This window comes from Eurosta solidaginis, chromosome 1 (assembly GCF_040869045.1).
Source record: "Eurosta solidaginis isolate ZX-2024a chromosome 1, ASM4086904v1, whole genome shotgun sequence".
Classification (NCBI taxonomy): Eukaryota; Metazoa; Arthropoda; class Insecta; order Diptera; family Tephritidae; genus Eurosta; species Eurosta solidaginis.
This window is the reverse complement of record NC_090319.1, coordinates 35,081,097-35,108,671: the sequence shown is the minus strand read 5'-3', so window position 1 is coordinate 35,108,671 and position 27,575 is coordinate 35,081,097. Positions and strand designations below refer to the sequence as shown.

The window sequence follows — 27,575 nt, the reverse complement described above, 5'->3', positions numbered from 1 at the left end:
TGATGGTCCCCTTAATGAATAAAATTGAAATAAAATTTTTTAGCAGTGCTACAATATTTTTGAAAAATTTTTTGTTGTCAATTTGTTAGTTTAAATTTGAATATCATACCGAAGTGCCTTGGCTTAATATGGAAGTGCTTTTTCTTTGCACTTTCATATGAAATTCAAGCACTTTCATATGAATTGAATTTATATGTGAGGGCATATGGGAGCGCTATGAATTTTTTTTATACTCAGCTGAGCAGAACTCACAGAGTATACTAATTTTATTCGCATAACGGTACCCCGTAATGGCATAAACTAACCGAGATCGATATAGACTTTTATATATCAAAGTGATCTGGGCGAAAAAAGAAATTCATTTAGCCATGTCCGCCCGTCCGTCCGTCTGTCCGTGAACACGATATCTTGAGTAAATTTTGAGGTGTCCTAATGAAATTTGGTATGTAAGTTCCGAATAAAGCAATGAAACTTGGTAGGTGGGTTGACCTTATGACGCAGAATTGAAAACTAGTAAAATTTGGGACAATGGGCGTGACACCGCCAACTTTTAAAAGAAGGTAATTTAAAAGTTTTGCAAGCTGCAATTTGGCAGTCGTTAAAGATATCATGATGAAATTTAGCAGGAACGTTACTGCTATTAGAATAAAAATTAGCAAATCGGATGTCGAATATCTTTTCAGTATATAAGTAAATTATGTCAACATTCAACTCCAGCAATGTTAAGGTGCAACAAAATACAAGAATAAAAGAACATTTCAAAATGGGCGTGGCTCCGCCACTTTTCATTTAATTTGTCTATAATACTTTTAATTCCATAAGTCGAACAAAAATTTATCACTCCCTGTGATATTTGGTAAGGGCATGGCTTCTATGACGATAACTCTTTTCTGTGAAAATGGGCGAAACTGGTTTGAAGCCAAGCCCAGTTTTTATACACAGTCGACTGTCTGTCCCCCCGATCGGCCGTTAACACAATAACTTGGGCAAAAATCGATATATCGTTACCAAACTTAGTTCACCTACTTATCTGAACTCACTTTATCTTGGTATTAAAAATGGACGAAATTCGACTATGACTACGCCCACTTTTTCTATATCGAAAATTTCAAAAAATTAAAAAATGCCATAATTCTATACCAAATGGATTGGTTTTTTACGCAAAATATAACTTTGGAAAAAACTTTGTAAAATGGGTGTGACACCTACCATATTAATTAGAAGAAAATGAAAAAGTTCTGCAAGGCGAAATCAAAAGCCCTTGGAATCATGGCAGGAATACTGTTTGTGATATTAAATATACATATAAACAAATTAGGAATGCCGGACAGATGATGTTCTGTGTCACCCTGGTCCACATTTTGGTCGATATCTCGAAAACGCCTTCACATATACAACTAATGGCCACTCCATTTTAAAACCCTCATTAATACCTTTAATTTGATACCCATGTCATACAAACACATTCCAGGGTTACCCTAGGTTCATTTTCCTACAAGGTGATTCTCCCTTATTTTGTCTCTAAAGCGCTCAGCTGAGTATGTAATGTTCGGTTACACCCGAACTTAGCCTTCCTTACTTGTTTTTATAAACAAAGTGTGTATTTGTATCTGTGCCAATTCTTCAGTGCAAAGCAAAAACAAAATTAATACAAGTATAAAGAGTTTGAGCAGCTCTGGTTATATGTAAAAAGCAAAAACCGTGGCACAAGTTAAATATTTCTTATAAACACTTCCAGCGTCGGTCCCAAACATAGATCGACGCACATTTACAGTACTGCTGCTGTTAAACTGCTAATAGTGTTGTCGACACTGTTAACAACAGCAAATTGCTAAAACGATTTGAATATGCCACTATCGTGTTAAAGAGCGCTGTTAATTTTATAGATTAGCTTGTCGTATAATATCAACATACAGTTGATAAAATTCAGTTAGATCGCTGCAGTGCGAAATGCAGTGAAGAACGGTGCAGCCATAAAACGCAAATAATAAATGAAAAATAAAAATTTTAATCAGATTAAAAATAAATTTTTTTAAACAAGCAAGCAAGTACAAACAAAATGTGCAAATAACAATTAATAAAATGCAATAATTTCTGCCTTTACGGCATACAAGTGTTTACGAAAAGAAAACGGTTAAGATTTTCATTGAAATTGAAACAAAAAAAAATTTGTTTCACAAAAAAAAAATTTATTTGAAAATCTCTCAAAATGAGCGGTGTCCTGCGTCGTGGTTCACTAAATTTCAATTGTAATTTAAATGATCAGCGCAATTCGCGCGGTAGCATCGAATCAAATTTATATGGCGGTTATCGTGATACCAAACCGCGTACGCCTGAAATTAGTGTAATCGCTTTGGATTTTCGTCGTTATTCGGATGATTTGAAAAAGGATCAAACACAACACAGTGTAGTTTTGAATGATTGCCTGCCCCCAGCTAACAAAGCGGTGCTAAGTGAAAATTGTGAAGATAGTGATGTGATTTCAACTTTTATTGGCCATATTGGCATATGGCAAACTGTTTGGACATTTTTGTTGACATTCTTTCAAATACCACCCACATTTCATATATTCGGTTTCACATTTCAGGTAAGTGCGGTCGCCACAATTGTTTGATGTGTTTTATGTTTGAAATTTCATACGCAGATCTTTCGTGTGCTCAGTTAAATCGTGACCTGTAAGAAAATCTATTTGCGAAGGTGTGATTGAATCAGTGTTCGAACGTTTGGTAGTAGATTTGCTACATTATAGTAGAATTTTTTAAGAAGCAAGAAGCGGTTATACTTTCAGCAAACACCGAAATAATACATCTCCAGCCTTCGAGAAATATATAATTTTCAAGTTGATATCCAACATCATTCTCAAATTATTCTCCAATCTTAGAAAATAAAAGAGTTCTCCAAGTTGGTACTACCAAAGCCAACAGCTCTTCATTGAGGATAAATAAACAAGTGGTCGATAGCAATATTTGAACACTATAAATTGAATAATTCTATGTATGTATGCTTTTCCTAAGTATCTGGAGCCAGGTTAACATGTTAAATGTAACACAAGAAGGCATCCTAGATAATAAGTGGGCGTAGAAACTCCATGTATAAGAGAGAACGAAGAAAGCCTGCAAGACAGCTTCAGGGCAGGCCATATAGGGCAGGCCATATAGCAATAGCAGTAGAGCGTCATCTAGAATAGGACGAAAGGACTATATTGTTACGAATGTTGGCAGCACTAAGGCGTACTGCCATCTCTAGGCCGATGCTAAGCAGTGACGTGAATTCACATCAATAATTCAATCATTATGTCTACACATACGCGTGCACGCGGCGGAGAAGCAACGCACAAGCACATGCAGATATCTTATATGAAATGCTCCTAAAGGTATGCAATTGTGATTGGGGAAGTGTCGCTCACACATACAAGCGCATGTGGTATGAGAGAAGCTATAAAAATTATACATCTGTAGTGTTGCTGAGAAATTTATAACTAGTAAGTTCTGGAATTAGAAAAGCTTAGAATATGCAACGAGAAGGTCGGACAGTATAAAAGGGCGAGAGCAGTGGAGGCGAGAGATCAATTTCATTTAAGCTATCAGTCAGTTTGGTTATTAAGCAAGCTAGTTGCAAAGTATAAGTGATATTGTGAAGTACTTTAATAAAGGCCATTTTCCATTATTCAATATTGGAGTTATTTATTCAACAGTTTAGTGATTCGAACTTAGCAGAAGGTTGCAAATAAGAGGATTTGCAGTAAATTCGTTACAATATAATTCCGTGCCTGAGCTTTGAAGTTTATCTTTGGTGCACAACGCAAAACGTATGTGGAAATGGTAGAAAATACTATACATATTGTAACGAATATTTGGCAAACTCCGCTTATTTGAAACCTTCTGCTAACGTTCGAATCGCTAAACTGTTGAATAAATCACTCCAATATTTAGTATTGCCAACTGGTCTTTATTTAGATTACTTTGGGAGTAGTACTTCACAATTATACTTCACCACTAATAGCGTGCATAAATCAAAACTGAATGGTTATTACTCAGTTTGCGCTGCTTTTATACTCTCTGTTGCCTCGTCCGCATATTTCTCCAAAGGTCTAGAGGGTTCCCCTTCTAGAACTCTTTTATCTCCTGCTTGGTAATTAGTTATATGCGTTTGTGTGTGTGAGTAAGAACTCGGCTGATGATTACATATGTATGTGTGAGATATCTCTTCACTTCGAGCTGCTGGATATGTACATATGTGCATGTACTTTTCATCGCCTTCAATGTATGTGTGAGAATGATGATTCTTGTGTTCATGTACACAAATGTAGCTTGCTTTAATGTTTTTGTTATTGTGCCTTTATTTACTAACAGCTTAGTGATGATAAAATTCGCCACAATATACTACACCTATGGGCAGTGGCGTAGCAAAGGGGGCGGCGGGGCGGTCCGCACCGGGTGTCCCCTTTTTTGGGGTGACACCCACCCGGTCTCACAATTTTAAGAACAATGTACAAACAAACATTTCTTTTTCTAGGATTCCCCCGCTAGCGCTAGCTTAGCTCTATATATAATTCGGCTATACCCACAAAATAGTCTGACGCTCATCATGCAAAATGCAACTGTTTGCCATGGGGGATTCCCCGTCCCATGCTCACGATCTTTCACGTCTCTGTTGCAAAATTTCTCATTTGTTTCGTGAAGTGTGTTGTGTTTGGTTGGCGTGAATTGTAAAACGCGAATTATTCTGTAGTGATAGATAATAAAAAGAAAAAAAATATATATATTTTAGAGACGTAAGTGCTGTTTTGTGAAAATTGAAAAGATTGATTGATTCAAATCGAATATTTTACAGGTAAGATAATTTTATAATTGAATTAATTTCCTAGTACTTCTATGGGTGAAACCTATAGGGTTATGCAAAAATGGCTAATGTCATATCAGTAATTTTTGAGTGAGTACGTATGGACTGGCAATATTAAGCAATTTACTAATCTTGTTATTCGAATAATTTTACTAACTAGTTTAATTAATTAATTTCTAGTTTTTTTTTAATAAACATTTTAGTAAATTCGCTTCATATTGCTTAACTAGTTTATGAGAAAATACTCTCACATTATAGACCATAACAACTGGCGTTTTGTTTTAGTGTAAGAAACAAACATCCAGTGAGAAATGCCCCGGGGAGTGCATACATCCAAAAGAAAAAGTGGATTTCAGCAAAGGAAAGCCAAACAGGCTAGATGGGATGTAACTCAGAATATGTCTGGATCGATTTTTAAGTATGATTGGAGATACCAAGGCTGCGAAGATACTTAAAAGCCGCTAATGTTACGGTTACTGAGATTTTACAGAATCTCTTCCTAATCTTATGATTGCTCTGAAATTGTTCGTGATGGTTTGCGTGTCCGTAGCTTCATGTGAGAGAAGTTGCAGTAAATTAAAATTAAAAAAAAAAAAAAACTATTTTCGGACAACAATAACCAAATCGCGGCTTAACAATATTGGTATATTGGCCACCGAACACGAGGCAATACAAAATATAAATTTCGATGAAGTAATTGCTGAGTTTGCAGCTGTCAAAGCTAGAAAGAAGACATTTTAATTGTATAACAAATCCTTTTCTGTCTTAGTTATTATTGTGTTTTGTTATTTCTGATCCATGACCTTTATCATATACAATTTATTGCTTTTTAATTTCGATCGGGTGACACCATCAACTTCCGCACCGGGTGCCACCCAAGGTAGCTACTCCACTGCCTATGGGTCAAAATTAACAGCAGCGGCCGGATCTGCTGTTTAGTGTGTCGATCCAGAAATAAGTAGCTCGTACAGGCTGCCAGATCACTACTCTGTCATACACGCGAAAATTGTAGCCTTGAAGAAAGCAGCAGAGGTTCTGGAGGAAGCGTGCTTAACCTGCCAATTAAAGCAATAATATCACATAGTACTTCATCAAGAAGTATCCTGAAATGTAAAGAAACCTTGTAGAGATTTTGGTCAGGCCGGACCATAGATATACTGAGGTCCCGGTCATAAAGAGATAGAAGCTAACGAAAAGGCCGATGACTTGGCAAAAATTGGTGCAGCACTCGCTGAATCAACGGTAGACGTTCCAATCCGTTAAGGAGAAAGGCGTGTAGAAATTCCTAAGATCATGTGCAAATCCAATGAGGTTAGACTCGCAAAGTTGCTCATATCTCTAAAGAGAGAAAACTTAAGACTTACGATGAGCAGAATAACTGGACACTGCTTTCTGGCTTATGTATGATTTTTATTGGCTGGCCAGTTCAACCTAATCTAACCTGTAAATGTTTTGTTTTATTTTCATGAAGAGGATCACATTGGAATACAAATTAAGAACTATATTTTTCTCAACTTTAGAAACAGCATTTTTGTGCCACATAAAAAAATCGCCCTTTGTTGAGAATGATGATTTTCAAGTTGTGCCACTGTTGAGAATTGAGATTTGAGAAGTATGCTAGTTCTCAACTTAGGTGCTACGGTGACTTAAACGTAAATGTTTACTGGGTTGAATCTTACATTTGAGTACATTTAGAAAATCACATTTGAGTACAAGTTAATAAATGTCTTTTTCTCCATATGAAAAAAAAATATATATTTTTGACTTATAAAAGTCCTCTTTTTGTTAAGACGATAGGATTCTCAAGTTGAGCCGGTGTTGAGAAGAAATGCATGATATTTGAGAAGCGTGCTGGTTATCAACTTGAGATATAATGTGACTCAAGTCCAAATATTTATTGCGATGTCTGAGCTTGTTAATCTAAGGAGATGGTCGTTGTTTTCGAAGAGAATAATCTTGAGTATTACCTATGTGAGATGCACCAGGGTCAAATTTGACTTTACGCTACACAACTTAAGTGACGTTTAGTTTCTCTGGTTAATTTATGTAACGTTTTTATGTGAAGCTAACAATATAGTGAAGTTGTCCCATTTTCCAAAGTAAGGTAACGGTTATATATTTCGCTTTGAGTATCCAATACTTGAACTCCTTTTCTCACTCGCTGATTCGATTCACACCTAGAAGACGATCGTATACTTGTTATTTATGAACGCCTTTGGAGAATCTAATCGAATGCGAATACGCCTTTTAAATTATACTCCTACTCTAGCTAAGCCACTGCCATGAGAAGTTACGTGGTATATTTGTAGATTTCGTGTGTATAGAGAAAATAATTTAAAAGCATAATACCCATCCCATAACCCAGCATATCCTGACCTAACGGAAAGAAAGTCGCATCGGTATAATTCGTTGATTACATAAGTATTTTATGTCGAGTCATTGAAAGGCAGGAATTTGCCGACCACCGAGATATGAAACTGCTGAGCTACAGAGGAGATGTGAGATAATATATTATTAATGGATTGGATTTTTGGAGCATTCCTAACGACTAGAATCTCTGATGATCCTAAACTAATCCAGTGTAAGCTATATGCAGCCTTCCTCAATGCTCAGAGAGATGCTGTTTCATTTTGGTGACTACTGTGCATCGTAACTCTTAAGGAAAGTTAGACTGAAAGCCTTTTGGGATCAAAATTCGTGGACCTCTAAAAATTACCCCTTTATAGGGACATGCTGAGATATCTTCTGTATTACCATTAATCAAATTAGATACGACTTTGGAAAGCTCTGGATATTTTGAGGTTTCCAACGCCATTATTTCAGTTCCATTATAATTTCATTCATTCCGGACTGAAAAGTGTAAGGCATTTTTTTTCTCGGACGTTGTGGCAGCGCACTCAAGTGGTCCGATGAAACCAGGCTAATCCTGTTAATTTTTTTTTTTAGTTAATACATACATTTTTTTTTTGTATTCTAATTCTTATTTATGTTTTATTTATAATTTATAATTTTTATTGTTACCAAGTCTTTGAGAGGCAGTGGCTTCTTAAGCGCCGAGATCTAAAACTGCTCAGCTACAGAGAAACTCATCAGCTGAGAAATATAGATTCAAAAATACAAAAGATCAATATAATTTTTTAATTATTTAGAGAAGATAGAACAGTTTTTTTTCATGGCAAAGAGCAAGTCCGAAACATCAATTATTCTCGAGTGAGGGTTATAATCTTCACAAAAACATAGAAAAGGTTCGTTTAGTTGGAAATTGCTTCTGCATTGTTTGAGAAATATTTGTTTATAATGCCTTGAAACACGGCATGAAACATTCAAGTTTACTTCGTTCAAATGAAATGGGCTTGAAATCGATCCATTTAATAGCTTAGCCATAAATAGTACACCTATCATTTCTCTACGACTTGCAAGAGTAGAAAGATTTATTAGTTTTAACCGATTAGTGTAAGGAAGAAGATTATACGAGGAGTCCCATTGAAGTTTTCTCAAGGCGAAAAGTAAAAACTATTCTTGAATTGGGTCCAGCCGGATTCTACATTATCGATCCATATTCTAATATCGGCCTCATCAATGATGTAAAAAGGGTTTTTGTAAAGTAAGGATTACTAAACTCTTTTGCCCATCTTTTCACAAATGCTAAAACTCCTCTCGCTTTATTAACTGTGGCATTAATATGAGGGTTGAAAATAAGTTTACAATTCACTGTAACTGCTAAGTCGACAAAAACATCAACGCTTTCTAGATTTTGGCCATAAATTGTATAAGAAGCTGGCTGTATGTTCCCATGTGAAAAACATATATGAGTTTACATTTTTCTATGTTGAGCGGTATAAAATTCGCATCACACCAAATAACTGAACAATTTAAAATCGACTGGAGTACAGAACGTTCTTCAGCCTACGCTTATGACTTAAAAAGTTTTACGTCGTTGGCATACATTAAAATTTTAGAATATTTTATAGTTGTGGAAGCATCGTTTATAAAGATCAAAAACAGAATAGGACCGAGATGGCTGCCCTGAGACACACCGGAGGGAACATCGATGACATTCGAACAAATGTTTTTAAAAATGACTCTTTGAGTTCTACCGCAATGATAGGAGGAGATCCAGCGAATTAAGCCAGGTTGAAAACCAAGCAATTCGAGTTTATAAATAAGTAATGAGTGGCGTACTTTGTCGAATGCTTTGCTGAAATCTGTGTATATAACGTCGGTATGAAGATTGTTTCTAAACCCATTAAAAACGTGAGTTGGAAATTGGTGGTGGTTGATTTGCCTCTTCAAAAGCCATGCTGAGAACTATCTGTCAATGCAGAAATCGAAAATTTAAGTTTATTAGTAACGATTGCTTCGAAAACCTCAGGGATAGCAGAGAGTTTTGCTATTCCACGATAGTTTTCAATAGACGACTTGCTTCCTTTTTTATGGAGTGGGATAAGGAAAGATTCCTTCAAAGCCGATGGGGAAATAGCATTTTTTAAAGAGAGGTTAAACAGATCAGTTAGGAGCTGGTAAATGTATTTCGCACATTTTTTAAGAAAACATGTTGGGATCAAATCGGGACCGTATTTGAAGAATTCTTTTAGGGTCTTTAGATGTAATAGAACATCTTCAGGCGACAACTGTGGAGCATATATTGAGTTACTAAAATGGAGCTCATATGGATAATTTGTAGGCGTTGAATCAACCACAGCAGAGTAAGTGTGAAAGAAATGAGCGAAGAAGTTTGCAATCTCTTGATTGTCGCTGGAAATGTTATTTCTAAACTTCATGCAGAGGGAAACCCGTTAGTTCTCCACCTACAATGTGTGGATACGGTTTCTTTACTTTTAAGAGTTCTTTCGAAACAAGCAACTGAGTTTTGTGTGCCCTATAACGTAATTTTCTCACGGCGATGCCTCTAATTCACCTGGGAAGCGGAGCTGCATCAAGCAGTCTGCTGATATTTCACGATTGGTGCAAGAAACTGCTTGTTTAGCATTTCATTTTCCTCTTTAATATTGTCAAGCTCGCTGTATAACTGTAGTTCATGCGTCATCATCCCTCGGCAATTCTGTGTGGCGAAGCGTGACGCAAGCTCGACAGCCAATTGCTGAAGATTTTGTTGCAGCAAAAAGGTGGTAGCACCGTAACACAGAGATTTGTGTCTCCGCTATTAAGCACAACTCGCTTTGTAGCGAGTTATTTAACCACTGCAGCGAATCTTCAATAATTGCCGCTAGAGGGGTCTAACTCTCCTTTGAGCGCTTAGCCTAGAGAATTAAAAACAAGCACAGGTACAAGTGAAGCTTATATTAGCGTGTAAAAGTGGCTCTGACGCCTGATTTTACACGATGAATCTGCACTTGGAGCAAGAAAGTGAACGAAAACTGAGACTGAAGATGGCACAAAAACAAACCAAAGGCAAGAAATTACGAAAAATCGTTCCAATAAATAATATTACATCGATTTATCTGTCATGGTTCCTCAAAGCAGCGTTCTAATGCCTGATTGATTTTCAAATATGGTGTGTGACTCCTCAAGGCCCACAGAAGGAGCACTGTCTTCGGTTATCACACTGAGATTGCGGCACTCGAGAGTAAATATTATGTGGTGGACGTGGTGATAAACAATGCTAGGGGGGTCTCGATTGTGTTTTACCTCTGTAGGGTTGTACACCGACTTTATGAAATAACTGATCCTGTCCATCAGCCACTAAATAAAGATAAAAAAGGCTGGGGTCTATTTACCGGACTACCCTGTTTGATATCAAGTAGTAGCCCATGCGGCTGTTGATCTAGCTTCGAGCTATATGGTTTCAGATTTCGGGCACTCCTGCATTATAACCAACATCGACTTCAGCCCAGCCGCGACAAAATATTTTAGGCAGCAAAAATAATGCAAGGATGGACTCAATTGTGGCAGTATACTCTTGATTGTATGGCCTAAAAATGCAAAATGGGACTCATGCTCGACTTTGCGCGAAAATTTGCAGTTCAGGCAGTTCAAGCGACATCGAAAAAATACACTGAAGATATCATAATGTCGAAACCACTTTGTTTAATAAGAATGAAAACGAAAAATGACACTGAAGAAAGCATGATACCGAAAACGGTTCGTCTCCAAACCGGCCAGTAAAAACAGCTCTTTTCAACACTTGTGCGGCTCGTTGGGATACCGCAGAAAACAAACTAAAGGTGACACAGGTCTCTCAAATCTTGCCCTTGCAAAAAGAGTGCTGGTGAGCTTTAATTGACCAGACGACTCCTCCCCATCAGCATGCATGCAACTAACGCAGCTGAAGTTCTTCAGAATACTCAGCAGCATTGCGGGGATTGCCATAGGGGTTCGGGGCGAACAGTATTCAGCGAAGTGCCACCTTAGGTGCCATTTTTCGAAGAAGAAAAAAACTACACTTGAACAAAAAAGGACTGCAAATACTTCCAAGAACTATCCCATTTAGGTTTGTGGCTCATTAAAAAAGTTTTACTGAAGTAATTTTTGTTTTGTTTTATGTTAAAATGTGTAAGAAACAAGGTTATGAATGAACGCTATTAATAAATGTGTAGTAACCACTAATTTATTGTTAAACGTCTGTATATATTTATGAATGCATACCAAGAAAAAATGATTTATTACTTTCCTAGCATTCTAGACACTAATAGGCTTAAAAACGTTTAATCCAAATTTTGAAAAAATATTGTTTACCAAAAATTAATAATGTTTACGTTTGGCTTAGAAAATGTGGTCATGACCCAGAGCAAGTCAAAGGTCAAACTTGCAGAAACTGTGATTTTAATCTTTTCATAGCAACAAATATATACAAACTTATGCATATACATATGTGAATGTACATGGCGCTTTCCACGCCAATTCGTCCTACTGACAGATTTTGTGGAAATTTGGACATCTTTGTACCTTTGTAAAAAGTTTTTTTTTGGTTATATTATTTTCACAAGATATAAATTTTTATAAACATATTTCAGGATTTTTGAAAATATTTATTTTTTTTAACTTGCTGAAAATTGCTCGAAATAGCTAACTATTTTTTTTATTTATCGTGTTTTGATAAAATTATTGGGATTTTTTGAAACTTTTTTTTTTGAAACTTTTTGAAAAATTGCTCAAGCCGGCCAATTTTTTTCTATTTATTTATTGTTTTTTGATAAATTTTTTTTAAATTAAATATTTGTTTTTTTATTTCGAAACTTGAAAAGTGTGAAAGCACCAAAATAAATATAAACAAGTAAGGAAGGTTAAGTTCGGGTGTAACCGAACATTACATACTCAGTTGAGAGCTATGGTGACAACATAAGGGAAAATAACCATGTAGGAAAACGAACCGATGGAAACCCTGGAATGTGTTTGTATGACATGTGTATCAAATGAAAGTCATTAAAGAGTATTTTATGAGGGAGTGGGCCATAGTTCTATAGGTGGACGCCATTTAGGGATATAGCCATAAAGGTGGATCAGGGTTGACTCTAGAATGCGTTTGTACGATATGGGCATCAAACGAATGGTGTTAATGAGTATTTTAAAAGGGAGTAATCCTTAGTTCCATAGGTGGACGCCGTTTCGAGATATCGCCACAAAAGTGGACCAGGGGTGACCCTAGAATTTGTTTGTACAATATGGGTATCAAAAGAAAGGGGTTAATGAGTATTTTAAAAGGGAGTAATCCTTAGTTCCATAGGTGGACGCCGTTTCGAGATACCGCCATAAAGGTGGACCAGGGGTGACTCTAGAATGTGTTTGTACGATATGGGTATCAAATTAAAGGTATTAATGAGAGTTTTAAAAGGGAGTAGTGGTAGTTGTATATGTGAAGGCGTTTTCCAAATATCGACCAAAGTGTGGACCAGGGTGACCCAGAACATCATCTGTTGGATACCGCAAATTTATTTATATATGTAATACCTGTCAAGATTTTAAGGGTTTTTATTTCGCACTGCAGAACTTTTTCATTTTGTTCTACTTAATATGGTAGGTGTCACAACCATTTTATAAAGTTTTTTCTAAAGTTATATTTCGCGTCAATAAACCAATCCAATTACCTCACCATGTTTCATCCCTTTTTCTTATTTGGTATAGAATTATGGCATTTTTTTTTCATTTTTCGTAATTTTTTCGCCCGTTTTCACAGAAAACAGTTAACATCATAAAATCTATTCCCCTACCAAATTTCAAAAGGATTGGTTAATTTTTGTTCGACTTATGGCGTTAAAAGTATCCTAGACAAATTAAATGAAAAAGGGCGGAGCCACGCCCATTTTGAAATTTTCTTTTACTTTTGTATTTTGTTGCACCATATCATTACTGGAGTTGAATGTTGACATAATTTACTTATATACTGTAAAGATATTAAATTTTTTGTAAAAATTTTACTTTAAAAAAATTTTTTTTTTAAAAGTGGGCGTGGTCCTTCTTCGATTTCGCTAATTTTTATTAGGCGTACATATAGTAATAGGGGTAACGTCCCTGCCAAATTTCATCATGATATCTTCAACGACTGACAAATTACAGCTTGCAAAATTTTAAATTACCTTCTTTTAAAAGTGGGCGGTGCCACCCCCTTTGTCCAAAATTTTACTAATTTTCTATTCTGCGTCATAAATTCAACTCATTTAGCAAGTTTTGTTGCTTTATCTGTATTTGGTAATGAATTATCGCACTTTTTCGGTTTTTCGAAATTTTCGATATCGAAAAAGTGGGCGTGGTTATAGTCTGATATCGTTCATTTTAAATAGCGATCTGAGATGAGTGCTCAGGAACTTACATACCAAATTTCACCAAGATACCTCAAAATTTACTCAAGTTATCGTGTTAACGGACGGACGGACGGACGGACGGACATGGCTCAATCAAATTTTTTTCGATCCTGATTATTTTGATATATGGAAGTCTATATCTATCTCGATTCCTTTATATATGTACAACCAACCGTTATCCAATCAAACTTAATAAACTCTGTGAGCTCTGCTCAACTGAGTATAAAAAATACAGGGATAGTATTTTCGTTCAAAAAATCCAGTACGAAATTTTTGAGTTTACTGTTTGCCTTCATCCCGTAAAAAAAAATATTTATTCAAAGAAAAAATTATCTTATTGACTGCAGCTTTTCCAGGTGTACCTCAGAAAACTTAAGTTGGACTTCAGGATACTAAGTTGTACTTCAGAAACCGTGAAATCAATCTCACAATAATCCATTGTACTTGAGAAAACATAATATGACTTCAGAATAGTCAATTTAATTTCAGAAATAGGAAGTTGTACTTCAGAAAACGTGATGTGACTTCAAAATAGTCAGTTGAATTTCAGAAACCGTAAATTGTACTTCAGAAAACGTAAAATGTGCTTTCAGAATGAACATAAGAAAAAGGTGATTAGCCGTTCATCGAACCGCATTTTTTGATTCTGAAGTACAGTAGAAGACTTTTTAGTTGTCACTGAAGTACAATTAACAGTCTTTGAAATACAATTTACATTTTCTGAAGTACAATTAACAGTCTTTGAAATACAATTAACATTTTCTGAAGTACAATTACCGGTTTTTGAAATACATTTTACGGTTTCTGAACTGAAACTGACTATTCTGAAATACATATCACTTTTTCTGAAATACACTACTCCGAAGTACATTTTACGACTTCTAAAGTACATTTAACTATTCTGAAGTCCAATTTACTATTTCTGAAGAACAAATGATTATTCTGACGTTTTACCGTTTCTTAACAACATTGAATGGTTTCTAAAGTACACTTGAAAAAGATGTAGAAAAATTCCAACAAAAAAAATAATAACCTATAGAATGTGTCCTTATACATATTTAAACCCTTAAATTTTTGAAAAAAACCATCAAATTAAAAAAATAAATTTAAAACACGTTCTCCCTTTTCAACAACCACATATCTCAGAACTGCATTGGACAACTCAGGTTGAAAACGGCCTAACTCAGAATTTATTTTTAATCGCAGAGTTGAATTAATGCTTTTATTTTGAGTAAGTGTTTATAAAAAAATTCTGTGCTTTAGAAAAAACTATAGAAAAAGTGTTTCGAAGCTATTTAATTTCAAAAATATGAAATAATTTAAAAAATTATAGATATAACTTTCTAATATGATCTTTTTACATTTTATACTCTCATACTTAAGCTCCTTTTCTCTGGCACTCGCTAATATTCTTCTTCTTGTAGCAATACAGACACTCCCCGAAGATTCTGGAGAGTGTTATCGATGCTGACGGTCCTTTGCCGGATATAGATCCGGTAAAGTGGGTCCAAAGTAGATCACAATTTTACATACAGCTCAAACTAATAAAAAGGTTTTAAAAGGGATTTGTTTGTACTATCTCCAAGTTAAACACAAATAGTTGAAATTGTGAAAGTACAAGGTTTCATACAAATTTAGCAAAACTAGCAAAAAATTTAAATTACCAGTTTCGATATACAGCCGCGAGCAGAAAAATATCAGTGCCAATTTTAATTCAAATTTCGTAAGATAAATCCTGTTTTTATTTTATACTAGCAGAGTGCCCGACGTTGTTCGGGATGCGTATTTATATTAAAGTGGCCCTTATTATTATTTTTTTTTTAATTTTATTTAGTGTATGTGTACGACAACCAATCGCACACCTACCAAAGCATCGCAGTACACACGAAAACTTTGCGCCACCTGTCAGCGAATAGATAAACCGAATTGCACCAAAAGGTTTGAGTCCCTGATTAACGCGTGTAAAAGGTTTAAAATCTTAGCTAACAGTATTTCATATTGTAGGTAAATTTAAAGATTTTGGAGCAAATACATTTTGACCGATAACTCAGTTATCTATTAATTTATCTAAATATCACAAAATTCAAATGAAACCTGTGATCTTCCTCTATTGTTTGATGCCCATATTGTACGCATATTTAGAGGTTTTAGGTAACCTCTTTTTAACCGATTATCGTAATATGGCAGCGTGAAATAATTTTTTTTTGGTACGCCACTGTATCTATTCATGAATTTGATTTTTAATTTATATGAAATTGAAAAAAAAACTTTGCAAAGGCGTTCTTTGATATTTGTTTGAAAGCTAAGTGCATTATTCTTCGTTTTTCAAAAAAAAAATCCTTAAAAGTAGCTTAATTATAGCTTAAACAACTATATCTTTTTTGTTATTCACGAGATTTTAATGAAATAAGCTCTAGATTCCCTTCTGGATTACAGGCTATCCATCTGTGAAAATAAAAATCCATTCGTTAGTTTCCGAGATTATCGATATTATACAGACAAACAGACAAACAGAAAAAAGTGGTGCCGATGGATTCTACGACATTCCAAACGTCAAGTACAATCATTTTCTTTTTTTTAAATCTTGGATGTACAGACACGATTTTCTAGAGATTTATTATAGTATAGATTTTTTAGGAGAAACCCCAATGAATTTTGTAACTGAAAGTTTCAGTCAAAAACTATTCAATATCAAAAATGTTTTCAAATAAAACGAAAGTTAGAAATTTTTATTTGGAGATCACTGAATTCTTTTGAGTCTAACAAATTACAAGTTATGGGTATCTCAAAAACAGCATTGATTTTTGACTTTTTTCCGTAGTGCGTGTGAATTTTTTCAAGGCTGGGTGCGAGTTGACCTAAATTTCTACTTAAATAAAGAAAACACCTAAATACAGCTAAATGCATGGTATAAAAAAGAAGGTAGTTCCACTAAAATTTTTTTACGTATTTGGGGATTTTTGAAGGTTCATAATGTTTGTTGGTTTGCTAGAACCGTTGCCATACCATTACTGTTTAAGGCGAAATTGTGGTTTTTTGTGATGGAAATTACCTTCAGTATGAAAACGCAATGTTCATCTGAGACAATAATTATATGCTTTTGCACGATTGATGTGCATAAATATCAATTGAGAATATAGTAAAACATGCAATTTTATTGAAAATAGTGGATAATGACTCATATCTTTATGGCAGCTTGACCCCTAGACCGAAAAAATACACAAAAAATCCTGTTGTTCTAGCATGGCCCTATTATCATGCCTCTGCAGTAGATATTTCTCAAGGCATGTTGAAGAAAAGTGTACCTCCAAAGTCTGGTAGGTGTTTAATTTGTTACGTTTGTGGAACGCTACATCCATGTCAATGCTAAAAGGGCACAAAATGTGTTCAGGCGGGGTTTGCCCCAAGATGACCCCTGGTACTACGGGCAAAACAACTCTCACAACTAGTGGCTTACCTGCAGAACTACTGGGCAAATGTTCTCCCTACAAAATGGGTTAACAATTTCCTCCTCAAACGCTACGCTTGAATTACACAATAAATAAAAAATGTTGACTTGTAGCCAATTTATCAACATTCATTTTCATAAAAATTTCATTCAAATATGCTAAACTCTTTAGAAATTGCGGTGTCGGCTTATAAGGACCTCCTTGAGCAATCAGTTGACAAATGTGTATGTTTTGTTAATATGTTCTGGGCAAACGTACGGACACATAAGAAGGCTATATTCCCTTGCTTTGTATACTTCAAACCATGTTTCTTCCACCATAACGATTTTCGGGAGCTTAAAAAACTTATTAAAAACTTTCTTTTCTAGGCTGCTATTTCGTATAAAAATATTTCCAACGCATGCAGCTCATTTTTTTCTTTTTTATTTAAAATAACTATGAAAGTAATTAAGTCGTATCCGTTATTATGAAACCCATTAAAATTAGAAAAATTCATAACATTTTTCAATCTGGGAGCTTGTTTTTTGTGAAATTGTCATTGTCCCCGCGAAAGTCAAGTGACTAACGTCACACTAAATGGAACTACCTCCCATTGTGGAAAAAACAAGTATGATATCTTATCCGGCAACCGCCTGACAGGATGTTCAATATGGTGGCGCATAGGGTCGGCTATGTGGTTTTCTTGCGGCGGCAATCCACTCGATTGAATAGTGTAGTGATGATATCAAACAATTTCGCATTGAAGCTGGTGGCATAAACATTGGATCCTCGATCTTCAAATGTGGTTTACAAGCTGCACATATTTTTAAGCGCCCTCTCTACGGCCCTTATACTAGCTATTGGGGCATACCCAATGTTGGTCTCATCATCGTGTTCAACTTGAGATGGTGACAAACATCTCTGCCCATGTACTTCACGATGTCCAGAAAAAAAGGGCCTATAAACTGTATCTACACGCTGCATTTTCTTGTACTGCTTTCTAGGGATGCTTTCCCTCCTTTGAACCCCTTTCCTGAGGAAGTGTGCATTTACGGGTATATTGCAAGTTTGAACTATAAACAATATTTAGTTGTCAAATTAACTCGCACAGTTTTGACAGCTTTTTGTCCAAATTGTAGCAGTGGTAGAAAGTTCCAGTGGAATATTAGTTTAGGTACCTAATATTTAGGTGAAGTAGCACCCACTAAGGAAATCTGAAACATTCTTCGAGAAGGAAATTGTTAAAAATCAATGCTGAGATATCTACAAATTGTAGTTTGCCGCACTAATATAGATTGTTCCACAAAACTGCATACTCAAAAAAATTCAGAGAACTCCAAAAAAAAAAGTTCGAAATTTTGGTAAAATTTTTTTGAATTTTTTCGAAAACGTTTTAAGACTGATTTGCAAAGTTTCAATTACAAAGTCCATAGACGTTTTTTCTTAATATATAGAAAATAAAAAAAGAACATAATAAATGAAATTTGCTTGAATTGCCACTGCTATTTTTCTGCTTGCTACTGGTTATTTTGCCAACCAACAACAGCAATTGCACATTCACTTTCGTATCTAGTTTTGCAAACAAACATTTCAAAGAAACGCGTATGCAATAAGTGCTCTTGATTTTACAGTTATAATTTCATTGTATTTAATTACCGCTTTTGCCACATTTGAGTAGGCAATAAATATTGAGTTGTGATTTTGCAATGACAACCAGCCGCACAAAACGTCACATTAGCTATCTAAGCAATCACAGCGCGTTTAAATCATTTTGTAATTGTAAATCGTTTAATGATAGACATAACGTCTGCAAAAATATATAATTAAAGTACAATTACAAAAATTTAAATTTTTTCAAGTTTTTGCTTTCATAATACTTATTTCACTGTAACTTGCGAGGCAGAATTTGTAATGTAAATTGTTCATATTAAGCGGTACCTGCCGTACTTAATTGAGAAATTAAGAAAATTTCCAGGCACGAAGTGTATACTTAGCTTAATCAGAGGTGTTGTGAGTAAATTTGTTCGGACATCATTTAAAAGCTTATGAAACGATTTAAAAGCCATTCTTAAGGTTTGTGGAAGCAATATTTTCTAAAAGTTTCATGCTACAAATAATTGTACTTACAAAGCAAATGCTATTGTTGTATTAGAATTCTATGAAGGCTGCATCAATACCTTGTAAAAATGTTTTAATGAAGTCAGCTTTATTATCGGTACAATAATAGTAAAATGATTGTGCGATATCGCTGCCAGCTGTGTGAATTGTGTGATTTACGTGCTATCATCTTTAATTTTTTTAAATGTTGACTTTAGTTGACATTTTTATATGATTACCTATTTACTTTCACAAGTGTTATCTTCGACGATTTTTGAAGTAATACTTCTTTAGGCGCGTTATGAAAAAATGTTGAGAGTGAAAATTTAAGATGTGACACAAAATTAACAGTTTTGCCACCGTGGTGTGATGGTAGCGTGCTCCGCCTACCACACCGTATGCCCTGGGTTCGCGCTCCGGACAAAGCAACATCAAAAATTTTAGAAATGATTTTTTCAAATTAGAAGAAAATTTGTCTAAGTGGGCTCGCCCCTCGGCAGTGTTTGGCAAGCGCTGCGGGTGTATTTCTGCCATGAAAAGCTCTCAGTAAAAACTCATCTGCCTTGCAGATGCCGTTCGGAGTCAGTATAAAAGATGTAGGTCCCGTCCGGCCAATTTGTAGGGAAAATCAAAAGGAGCACGACGAAAATTGGAAGAGAAGCTCGGCCTTAGATCTCTTCGGAGATTATCGCGCCTTACATTTATTTATTTTTTAATGCAAAATTAACAGGTTGAAGATGCAGTTCGTGCGATACAAGAAAACTTGGTTTCAGTGGCACATTCTCCATATCACACTATGCGTCACATATATAAATGTTGAATTAGATCGAATGGTGAAAAAAGCCAGCATTCGCTAGCGTTATTTAACTTTGGGAGTGTATGTATAGGTATATATGGATGTATGTATGTATTTCATATTAGATTGACTTACCGTGCAGTCAAAATGCTTTTTTGATTATTTTCGATTTTTTCTATTATTTTTTATTTTTTAATATTTTATTTTTATTTTTATTATTTATTTATTTTTTATTTTTTCAATAATCGAAATATCATGATTTTTTTTATTATTTTCTAATGGCAATCAAATTGAAATAATCATTGCCCATTAAAATAGGTATCTAATTAATTGTCTACTAAAGCTAATTCAAATTTAACAGATCTGATTAATACCCACATAAACACGGACTGAACCAGCCAAAAAGGATGGTGCTCGTGCAACAGACAACCAACGCGCACAACTTCAAGACATAGATGGTTCACCCCTTCACCCTTGCCTAAAAAGATGAACTGCAAATTATTTGTTTGTTCCGCAAGCAACGGTTCATTTTAGGAACGGAACCTCAAAACTTATTAGAATTGAAGAGAGGTGGTGTCCTATCCCCGATTCTGTTTAACTTACACATATCAAAGCTCCCTTCACAACCGGAATGAGCAACCAACATGGCAACAGGCTCTGGCCCCTCAATAGACGAATAAGTTGCCGAAATAAATAATCTACCCGGTCTTCCTTTTTTTCCTCTCACGCGATCCAACAAGCTGAATTGACACTTGAATGGAAATTTGTTGTCTTTGTTGACTATCCTTTGCCAGGTCTTTTGTTATATTATTGTAATTAATTATTTGCATGCAATTAAAAACTATTTTTGAATGATGGCAAAGAAGTATAACTTCTCACGCGCGTAATAAGTACATGCACCCATATTTTTTTTTTATAATTTCTTTCAATTAATTTTTTTTTCAGCTTTAATGAATCTTTGTTTGCACAATGTTGTAATCAAATCAGTTTCACTATGAGAATTTCAAGATTAAACTTCGAGGTTAAGCCAATCGCTTTACTCACACTAGGATTAGTACTGGTCTTCTATGCGTCTCCTGATTTTGTTCGCACATTATCGCGCAGCCCGGGCATTCGCATACCTGTCATCCATTTCCCCCAACATATGGAAAACATTAAAGCTTGGGACACCTCTAACTTAACTGGTTAAATGCAAATAAATAAACACTTGGCGTGTTTAACCTCCGAAGATATTAAGGCCGAGCTTCTTTCCAATTTTTGTCACACTCGTTTTTTAAATTTCCTACTAATTGGGAAGACGAGACCTATATGATCTTCGCTGGGAAGCTTTTCATTGCAGAAATACACTCGGAATGTTTGCCAAATCACTACCCATGGGCGATCCAGCTAGAAAAACTTGTTTTAAATTTTTGAAGTTGCTTTGACCGCGAATTGAACCCAGGATCTTCGGAGCACGCCACCACATCACGGCGGCTGGCGAAGGTAATCCCAATAAAAAAGAGAAAATTTTCGAGACCCCGTATAATTCCTTTTATATTTTGCTTCCTATTTTTAAACAGTTAATGTGCCCTGCAACAATAACAATAGTTCCACCGACTTTCGTGAAAGCCCCATTTGTAGGAAAATTAAAGGTTGTACATAATAAACGCGACCCTCAGAACTCCGACAAGACATAATACCGACAATTTTCAGTTATCTCGACACGACACAGGCTAACAGGTCAGACAGAACAGAATCCCAAGACAAAAGACAATCCCGGAAAAATGTTCTTTAATAATGGAACTGTTACCTAAGGTTGAGATTTGAGGCAATTTCCGAAATTATGATCCCGACATAGTATCAAGAAGATCCAAAAAAAAAAAACAATGCGAAATGATCTACCGATATTACTGTTGCCGGATTAATCCCGTAAATAATCTCGAGCGAGTCCCGAAATCATTTCATAATTAATCCCGTAGCGATCTGGAAACCGTTTTAAAATGATCCTGAACAAAATACCGAATTATGCTGACATGATATAGAAATGATCACGAACGATTATCCCAAAAAAATTATTCTGGAATAGGCCAAAACTAGTCCCGAGGTCATCAGTAAATAGACCCAGAATCATCCTTAAAACTTTCCAGAATCTTATCGACCTTCAGTAATTAGACCCAGAATCAACCCTAAAACTTTGCAGATTCTTAGCGACATAACCCTCAAATAACTAATAATAATTATCTGAAGTTCTTGCCGATATTATTATGAAAACTAACCGAAATCAACACGTAGTAGTTCCGAAATGAGCTCGAAAACAAAGTTGAAACAATACATATACTTTACTGAAATGATCCCAAAATCGTTCCGATATGACCCCAAAAACGATTTTGAAATGGTAAAAAAATTGATCTGGATGCAGTGTCGAAGGTGGAGGAGAAATTGGCCACTTTTTTGAAATCGTTTAGTTCTCAATCTATATGATATATAGACGTACCAAATATGGGTCTAAACCAAAGCACTTAGACTTGTACAAAACTGTTCCCTAAAAACTCAGAGGGCGGAGTGTGGCTTCATTTTTCTATCATTGCTTTATACTCACTTAATATTATTAGTCAAGCTAAATATAATTAGATCTTTGCAGACTGTTGGCTATCTATATTAGAGCTTGCAACTTCTTCGCGAATATAAACGAGAATTTCGAGACTCGAGAAATTGAGACCTTGGCTTATCGCGACATTCGAATTTCTAAAACTCGCTATGATTGAGACGTTCAGCACATTCAAACAAGGCACTATACTGACCGTATTATATGTTGAGCTTGCGATTTCTGCTGGAAACTTTCGCTTATATTTAAGAAGAAATCGTATGCTTTATATATTTTACGGCCGGTCCCGTGCACATCTTGCGCAACCAATATAAAGGTCTCTTATAAAATATCAACAGAAATCAGCTCTTCTATCAATTAATTAAAACTTTCATCTTGCGCTGTCCTCTGGCGTGTGGTAGCAACTGCCGATAATGCAGTGAAAATATTCACAATAGTGCCATAGTACAAATAGATTTCTTAGTTTGCTCACAATCGTTTATTTTTAACACATTATTTTAATAAAATATAGCTAAGCAAAAGCACTACCGCCAAAATTGTCCAAAGCTCGCTAATAGCCCGAATCTCCATCTTTACAACCAAAAATTTATTTATAGATTTGGTTTCCAAATAAGAGCGAAAAAGGGGCCCGTATATAAAAACAGCAATTAGAAATAATATATATGATGATGATGATGATACTGCCAATGTGCGAATGAATTGAATGTCGACAAGCTCACAGGCCTTACGAGTATTTCGAGATTCGAGAATCACGCGAAAGATTCGAAACTTGCAAACAATTTCTCCTCGAGCAAATTTGAGATATCACAAGCGCTAACTTATATGCTAAATTCCAACAAAATGCATTAACTAACTAGCAAATAGTTTTTAAAATGAGATATTAAGAGTTACTACCATTTCAAATTTCAGGTTAACCTAATGTATGAATTAATACAAATATAAATTACTTGTACAAAATTGTTTGACCTTCGAAGACGTCTGCTTGTTTATTCCTTTATGATTTCGCAGATAATTCATTAATCATTATTCATGAAAATGCCAACTTCTTGGTACCTAAATATAGTCTTAAAGTAGCTAATTATTTGCGCCATTGCATAACACAGTACATTTATATTTGGTTAAGTGTGCATTAATATCATTAAAAAAAATATTAATGATGCATGATCAATGAAATCAAAGAAACTGCCTGTCATCATCGGCCTCTTGCGTCAAATCGATAAAAAAAAATATTTGCACGCATGCAATTGTTCATAATAAAATACGTGCACCTTAGGGTGGTTACAAGGTATATGGTGAATTTTAATTTTTGTTCCATCTTTCGGGGCACCCTCCTAAAATATGCCAAGTTTCAGGCCAATCCGACAATGTTAACACTTGCCTCATTGAGGTCAAACCTAGGAAAAACAGCGATTTTTCAGAAAAAATTTTGGGTTTCATCAGTAAAAGCGAAGCCATTTATGCCAGGGACTTCACTCGTATATCATTCGATAGGTAATTTTATTTGTATTCATTTTGATCTTAATAATATTTTTATAAAACGGTTAATTTAGCAGTATTTGGCATTTATCCGATCATCTTAATCTTAATGCCACCACCCTGAGCTACAAAATAATTAGGTAGGTCCTAGGTACAAGTCATCACACTCCTCATCAATTTACGGCGTTGATCAGACAATTAAATAAAAGCGTTGGGCGCGTGAAGTTTCTAAAGTTGTGAGGCGTAGCATAACCTGATTAAGGTTCAGTTGGTCTTACTTATGACTATCAACAGCAATTTGACGCGTCCAACGCTTTTATTTAATTGTCTGATCAACGCCCTAGATTGATGAGGAGTGTGATGACTTGTACCTAGGACCTACCTAATTATTTTCTAGCTTTTAGTATGTACATATTATTATTACTTAATATAAGTATTGTTTTCAATAAAACCGTTTAACTTTACATTTTTTTTAATAATTTTATTTTACATGTATACACATCAATATTTATTTTTTTATTTATTTATTTATTAGTCTACAAATTTAACAATTAAATAAATAAAATAAATAAATGTAAGGCGCGATAACCTCCGAAGAGATCTAAGGCCGAGCTTCTCTTCCAATTTGCGTCGTGCTCCTCTTGATTTCCCCTACAAATTGGCCGGACGGGACCTACATGTTTTATGCCGACTCCGAACGGCATCTGCAAGGCAGATGACTTTTCACTGAGAGCTTTTCATGGCAGAAATACACCCGGAGCGCTTGCCAAACACTGCCGAGGGGCGACCCCGCTTAGACAAATTTTCTTCTAATTGAAAAACCTTATTTCTAAAATTTTGATGTTGCTTTGCCCGGGGTGCGCACCCAGGGCATACGGTGTGATAGGCGGAGCACGCTACCATCACACCACGGTAGCCGCCAACAATTTAACAATTAATCAGACTAAATATAGTTACGGATTACAGATAAATTACAGAAGCATACAAACTGAACAAAATTATATTATAAAATATGTATATATATTATTAAATCAGTTGTCGGGATGGACTGTAATGCCAAGCAACGGGGAATTTATTATTAGTGCTGTCGGAATGGACGTAAGTCTCTTAGCGCAAAAATGAGGAATTGCTTTTGGACCGACTCTAATTTGTTGCAGTGCGTTTGGTAACGAGGGTTCCAGATTATCGAAGCGTATTCTAATATTGGCCGCACCAAAGATATAAAGACAGTTTTAGTAATATATGGATCATCGAATTCATTAGACCATCGTTGACGAACGCCAAAGTCCTTTTGGCTATGTTCACGCAACCTTCTATTTGCAATTTAAAGTCAAGTTTAGGGTCCATCGTAACGCCAAGATCTACATGACTTGGTTAATTGTGTAATCATCAATCATATACTCGTAGGATTGCGGGTAAAAAAGCGCTTATCATCGATTATATAATGTTTAGGAAACCCATCTCGCGGAAATTATTGAAGACAAGCGGCAGAGCCACACACCTCTGATGGTCATAGTGTATAACCAACCTATAGCTGAATATGTTGCAATGAATGGTGGACACACACACTTTACGGTCATAGAAGTGGAGAATATTGTAGAGATAAAATGGAGAGACACAAATGAGTTGCCACTGAGTATAATGCATACTGAAATTTGGCAGTAGATAAAGTTACACACTTAGCAATCCAAATAAAGATTAAGTGCATATGTATATGGGGTATTCCATCCCATTTCGACCAATTTTGAAGCCGACCCCTTTAGAATTGGCTGAAAGTTTTTCTCCTTTTTCTAGCTTACGAAAGACGTTTTTCAGAAGTTTTTAAAATTTTTTCATCCAACTCAAAAAAAATTATGAATTTTTAAAAAAATACCGTTTTTGTTTTCAAAATGCTATAACTTTTTCAAAAATTGACCGTTTGGTAACTTTTTTTTTTAAATTTGTTTTTAAATGTACTTTTTGGAAAAAATTCAAAAAAATTTTTAAAGTTTTTTTTTTTTTGTAATTTTTCATTTTTTCGAGATTTTTTGAATTTCGGCCTTTTTTTTCTCATAAAAAACTTCAATCAATTCTGCAATCATCCCCACTAATCCCGGAGTGGGCCGAGAATTTTTTTTTTTTTTATTTAATTGAAAAAAAAACTTTAAAATTTTTTTTGTATTTTTTCCGAAAAGTACATTTAAAAACATATTTAAAAAAAAAATTATCCCAAACGGCCAATTTTTGAAAAAGTTATAGCATTTTGAAAAAACACCGTTTTCCAACTCAAAATAAGTTTTAAATAAAAAACACAGCTAATGATATGCAAATTAGTAAATACACATCCATAATTTGTCATAACATCACGTGATGACAAAATCGTTTCAAGCAAAAATAAATGACCGGTTAAAACAGCAATTTTAAACATTCAAATAGTCGTAAATTGCACCTCACTAAATTAATGTCTACTAACTTTTTTGTTAGTCTTTGCATGTTTGATTTATCTTTCTATACTTGAAATAAATGAGATATGCATGTTGGATCTACAACTTTATTTTGATGAGCGCTGAGCGTAATTTATAATGCAATTCACACTTCAGGAAACAAATTTACAAATAGCTGCTGATAAATCACTTAATTGGCGATCTAACAATGTCTGAAATGCGATTTCGATGCGCATTTGGTTTGATTAAAAAAAAAAAGTTACTCTTATTAGATTTGATTGTTCAAACTAGTGAAGTTTGCATGTACATTAGGGTGGTCCCTAGGAACTTAAATCGATTATCTTCAATCGTACCCTTTAAATGGTCACACCTTTGTCAAAGATTAAAAACAAATATTCCGTTCTCTACTGAAGACGGTTAAAGCGACTTTCAAAAGAACCTAGATCAGTTTTTGATATGAGGCGCTACAAAATTGAAACGCGCTATTCATACTTGATCAATCAGTTCGGTAATCGGTAGTTGGTAGATTCTTTTTTTTTTGTATTTTTTTTATGAGTTTTGTTTGGGAAATTTGGTGATAGGCAGTCATGTCAATGGAATTTACGTCGAAAGATAATAAGGTATGAATCAAAATCGTTTGAAATATTTCTTATCTGCTAATAAACTTAGACATATTTACTCTCTCTCTCTAATATGATCAAAATTACTTAAACAAAAATCACGTTCCTACAAAAAAAAAAAAATAGTTTGTGTGTTTGTTCGCTATGCACCAAGCATTCCAACGTGCGTTTAGCGAGATAACTCCACCACATCAATTGGTGAGAAGGCCATCATTCACTAGCATACCTACGTACATGTTTGTGTATGTAAGTAAGGATGAGTTTTTATTTTATTTCGATTTTATTACAACGACACCAGACTCCACTCAGCAGATTTTGTTAAAATTTTCAAGATAGCATAGACTCCAAGAAAGTGTTTAGATTTTACGGCAAGTGCACCAGCGATCAAATCTAAAAAAATATGTAATAATAGAACTGTATCCTATTGTGGATTCTTGTCAAGACAATAAAGTATTAAGATGTTATTCTTCCAGGTATTGTACACCATGTATCAATCTATGCCAAAGAAATCTAGTTTATAGAGTTTTTGGAAGCGGATTTCTAGAAATAT

At 35.0% G+C, this 27,575-nt stretch overlaps 1 protein-coding gene across 3 annotated transcripts in view; it reads left to right on the top strand.

Moving 5' to 3' along the window:
- The first annotated feature begins 1,949 nt into the window (after positions 1–1,949).
- The window catches only part of LOC137251433 (organic cation transporter protein-like), a 224,772-nt gene continuing 199,146 nt past the window's right edge, over positions 1,950–27,575 (top strand). For all 3 annotated transcript variants that reach the window (XM_067786005.1, XM_067786035.1, XM_067786026.1), the window contains exon 1: positions 1,950–2,587. In XM_067786005.1, coding sequence (XP_067642106.1) covers positions 2,210–2,587 — 378 coding nt within the window. In that variant the 5' untranslated portion in view covers positions 1,950–2,209. The remainder of the gene's footprint in view (positions 2,588–27,575) is intronic.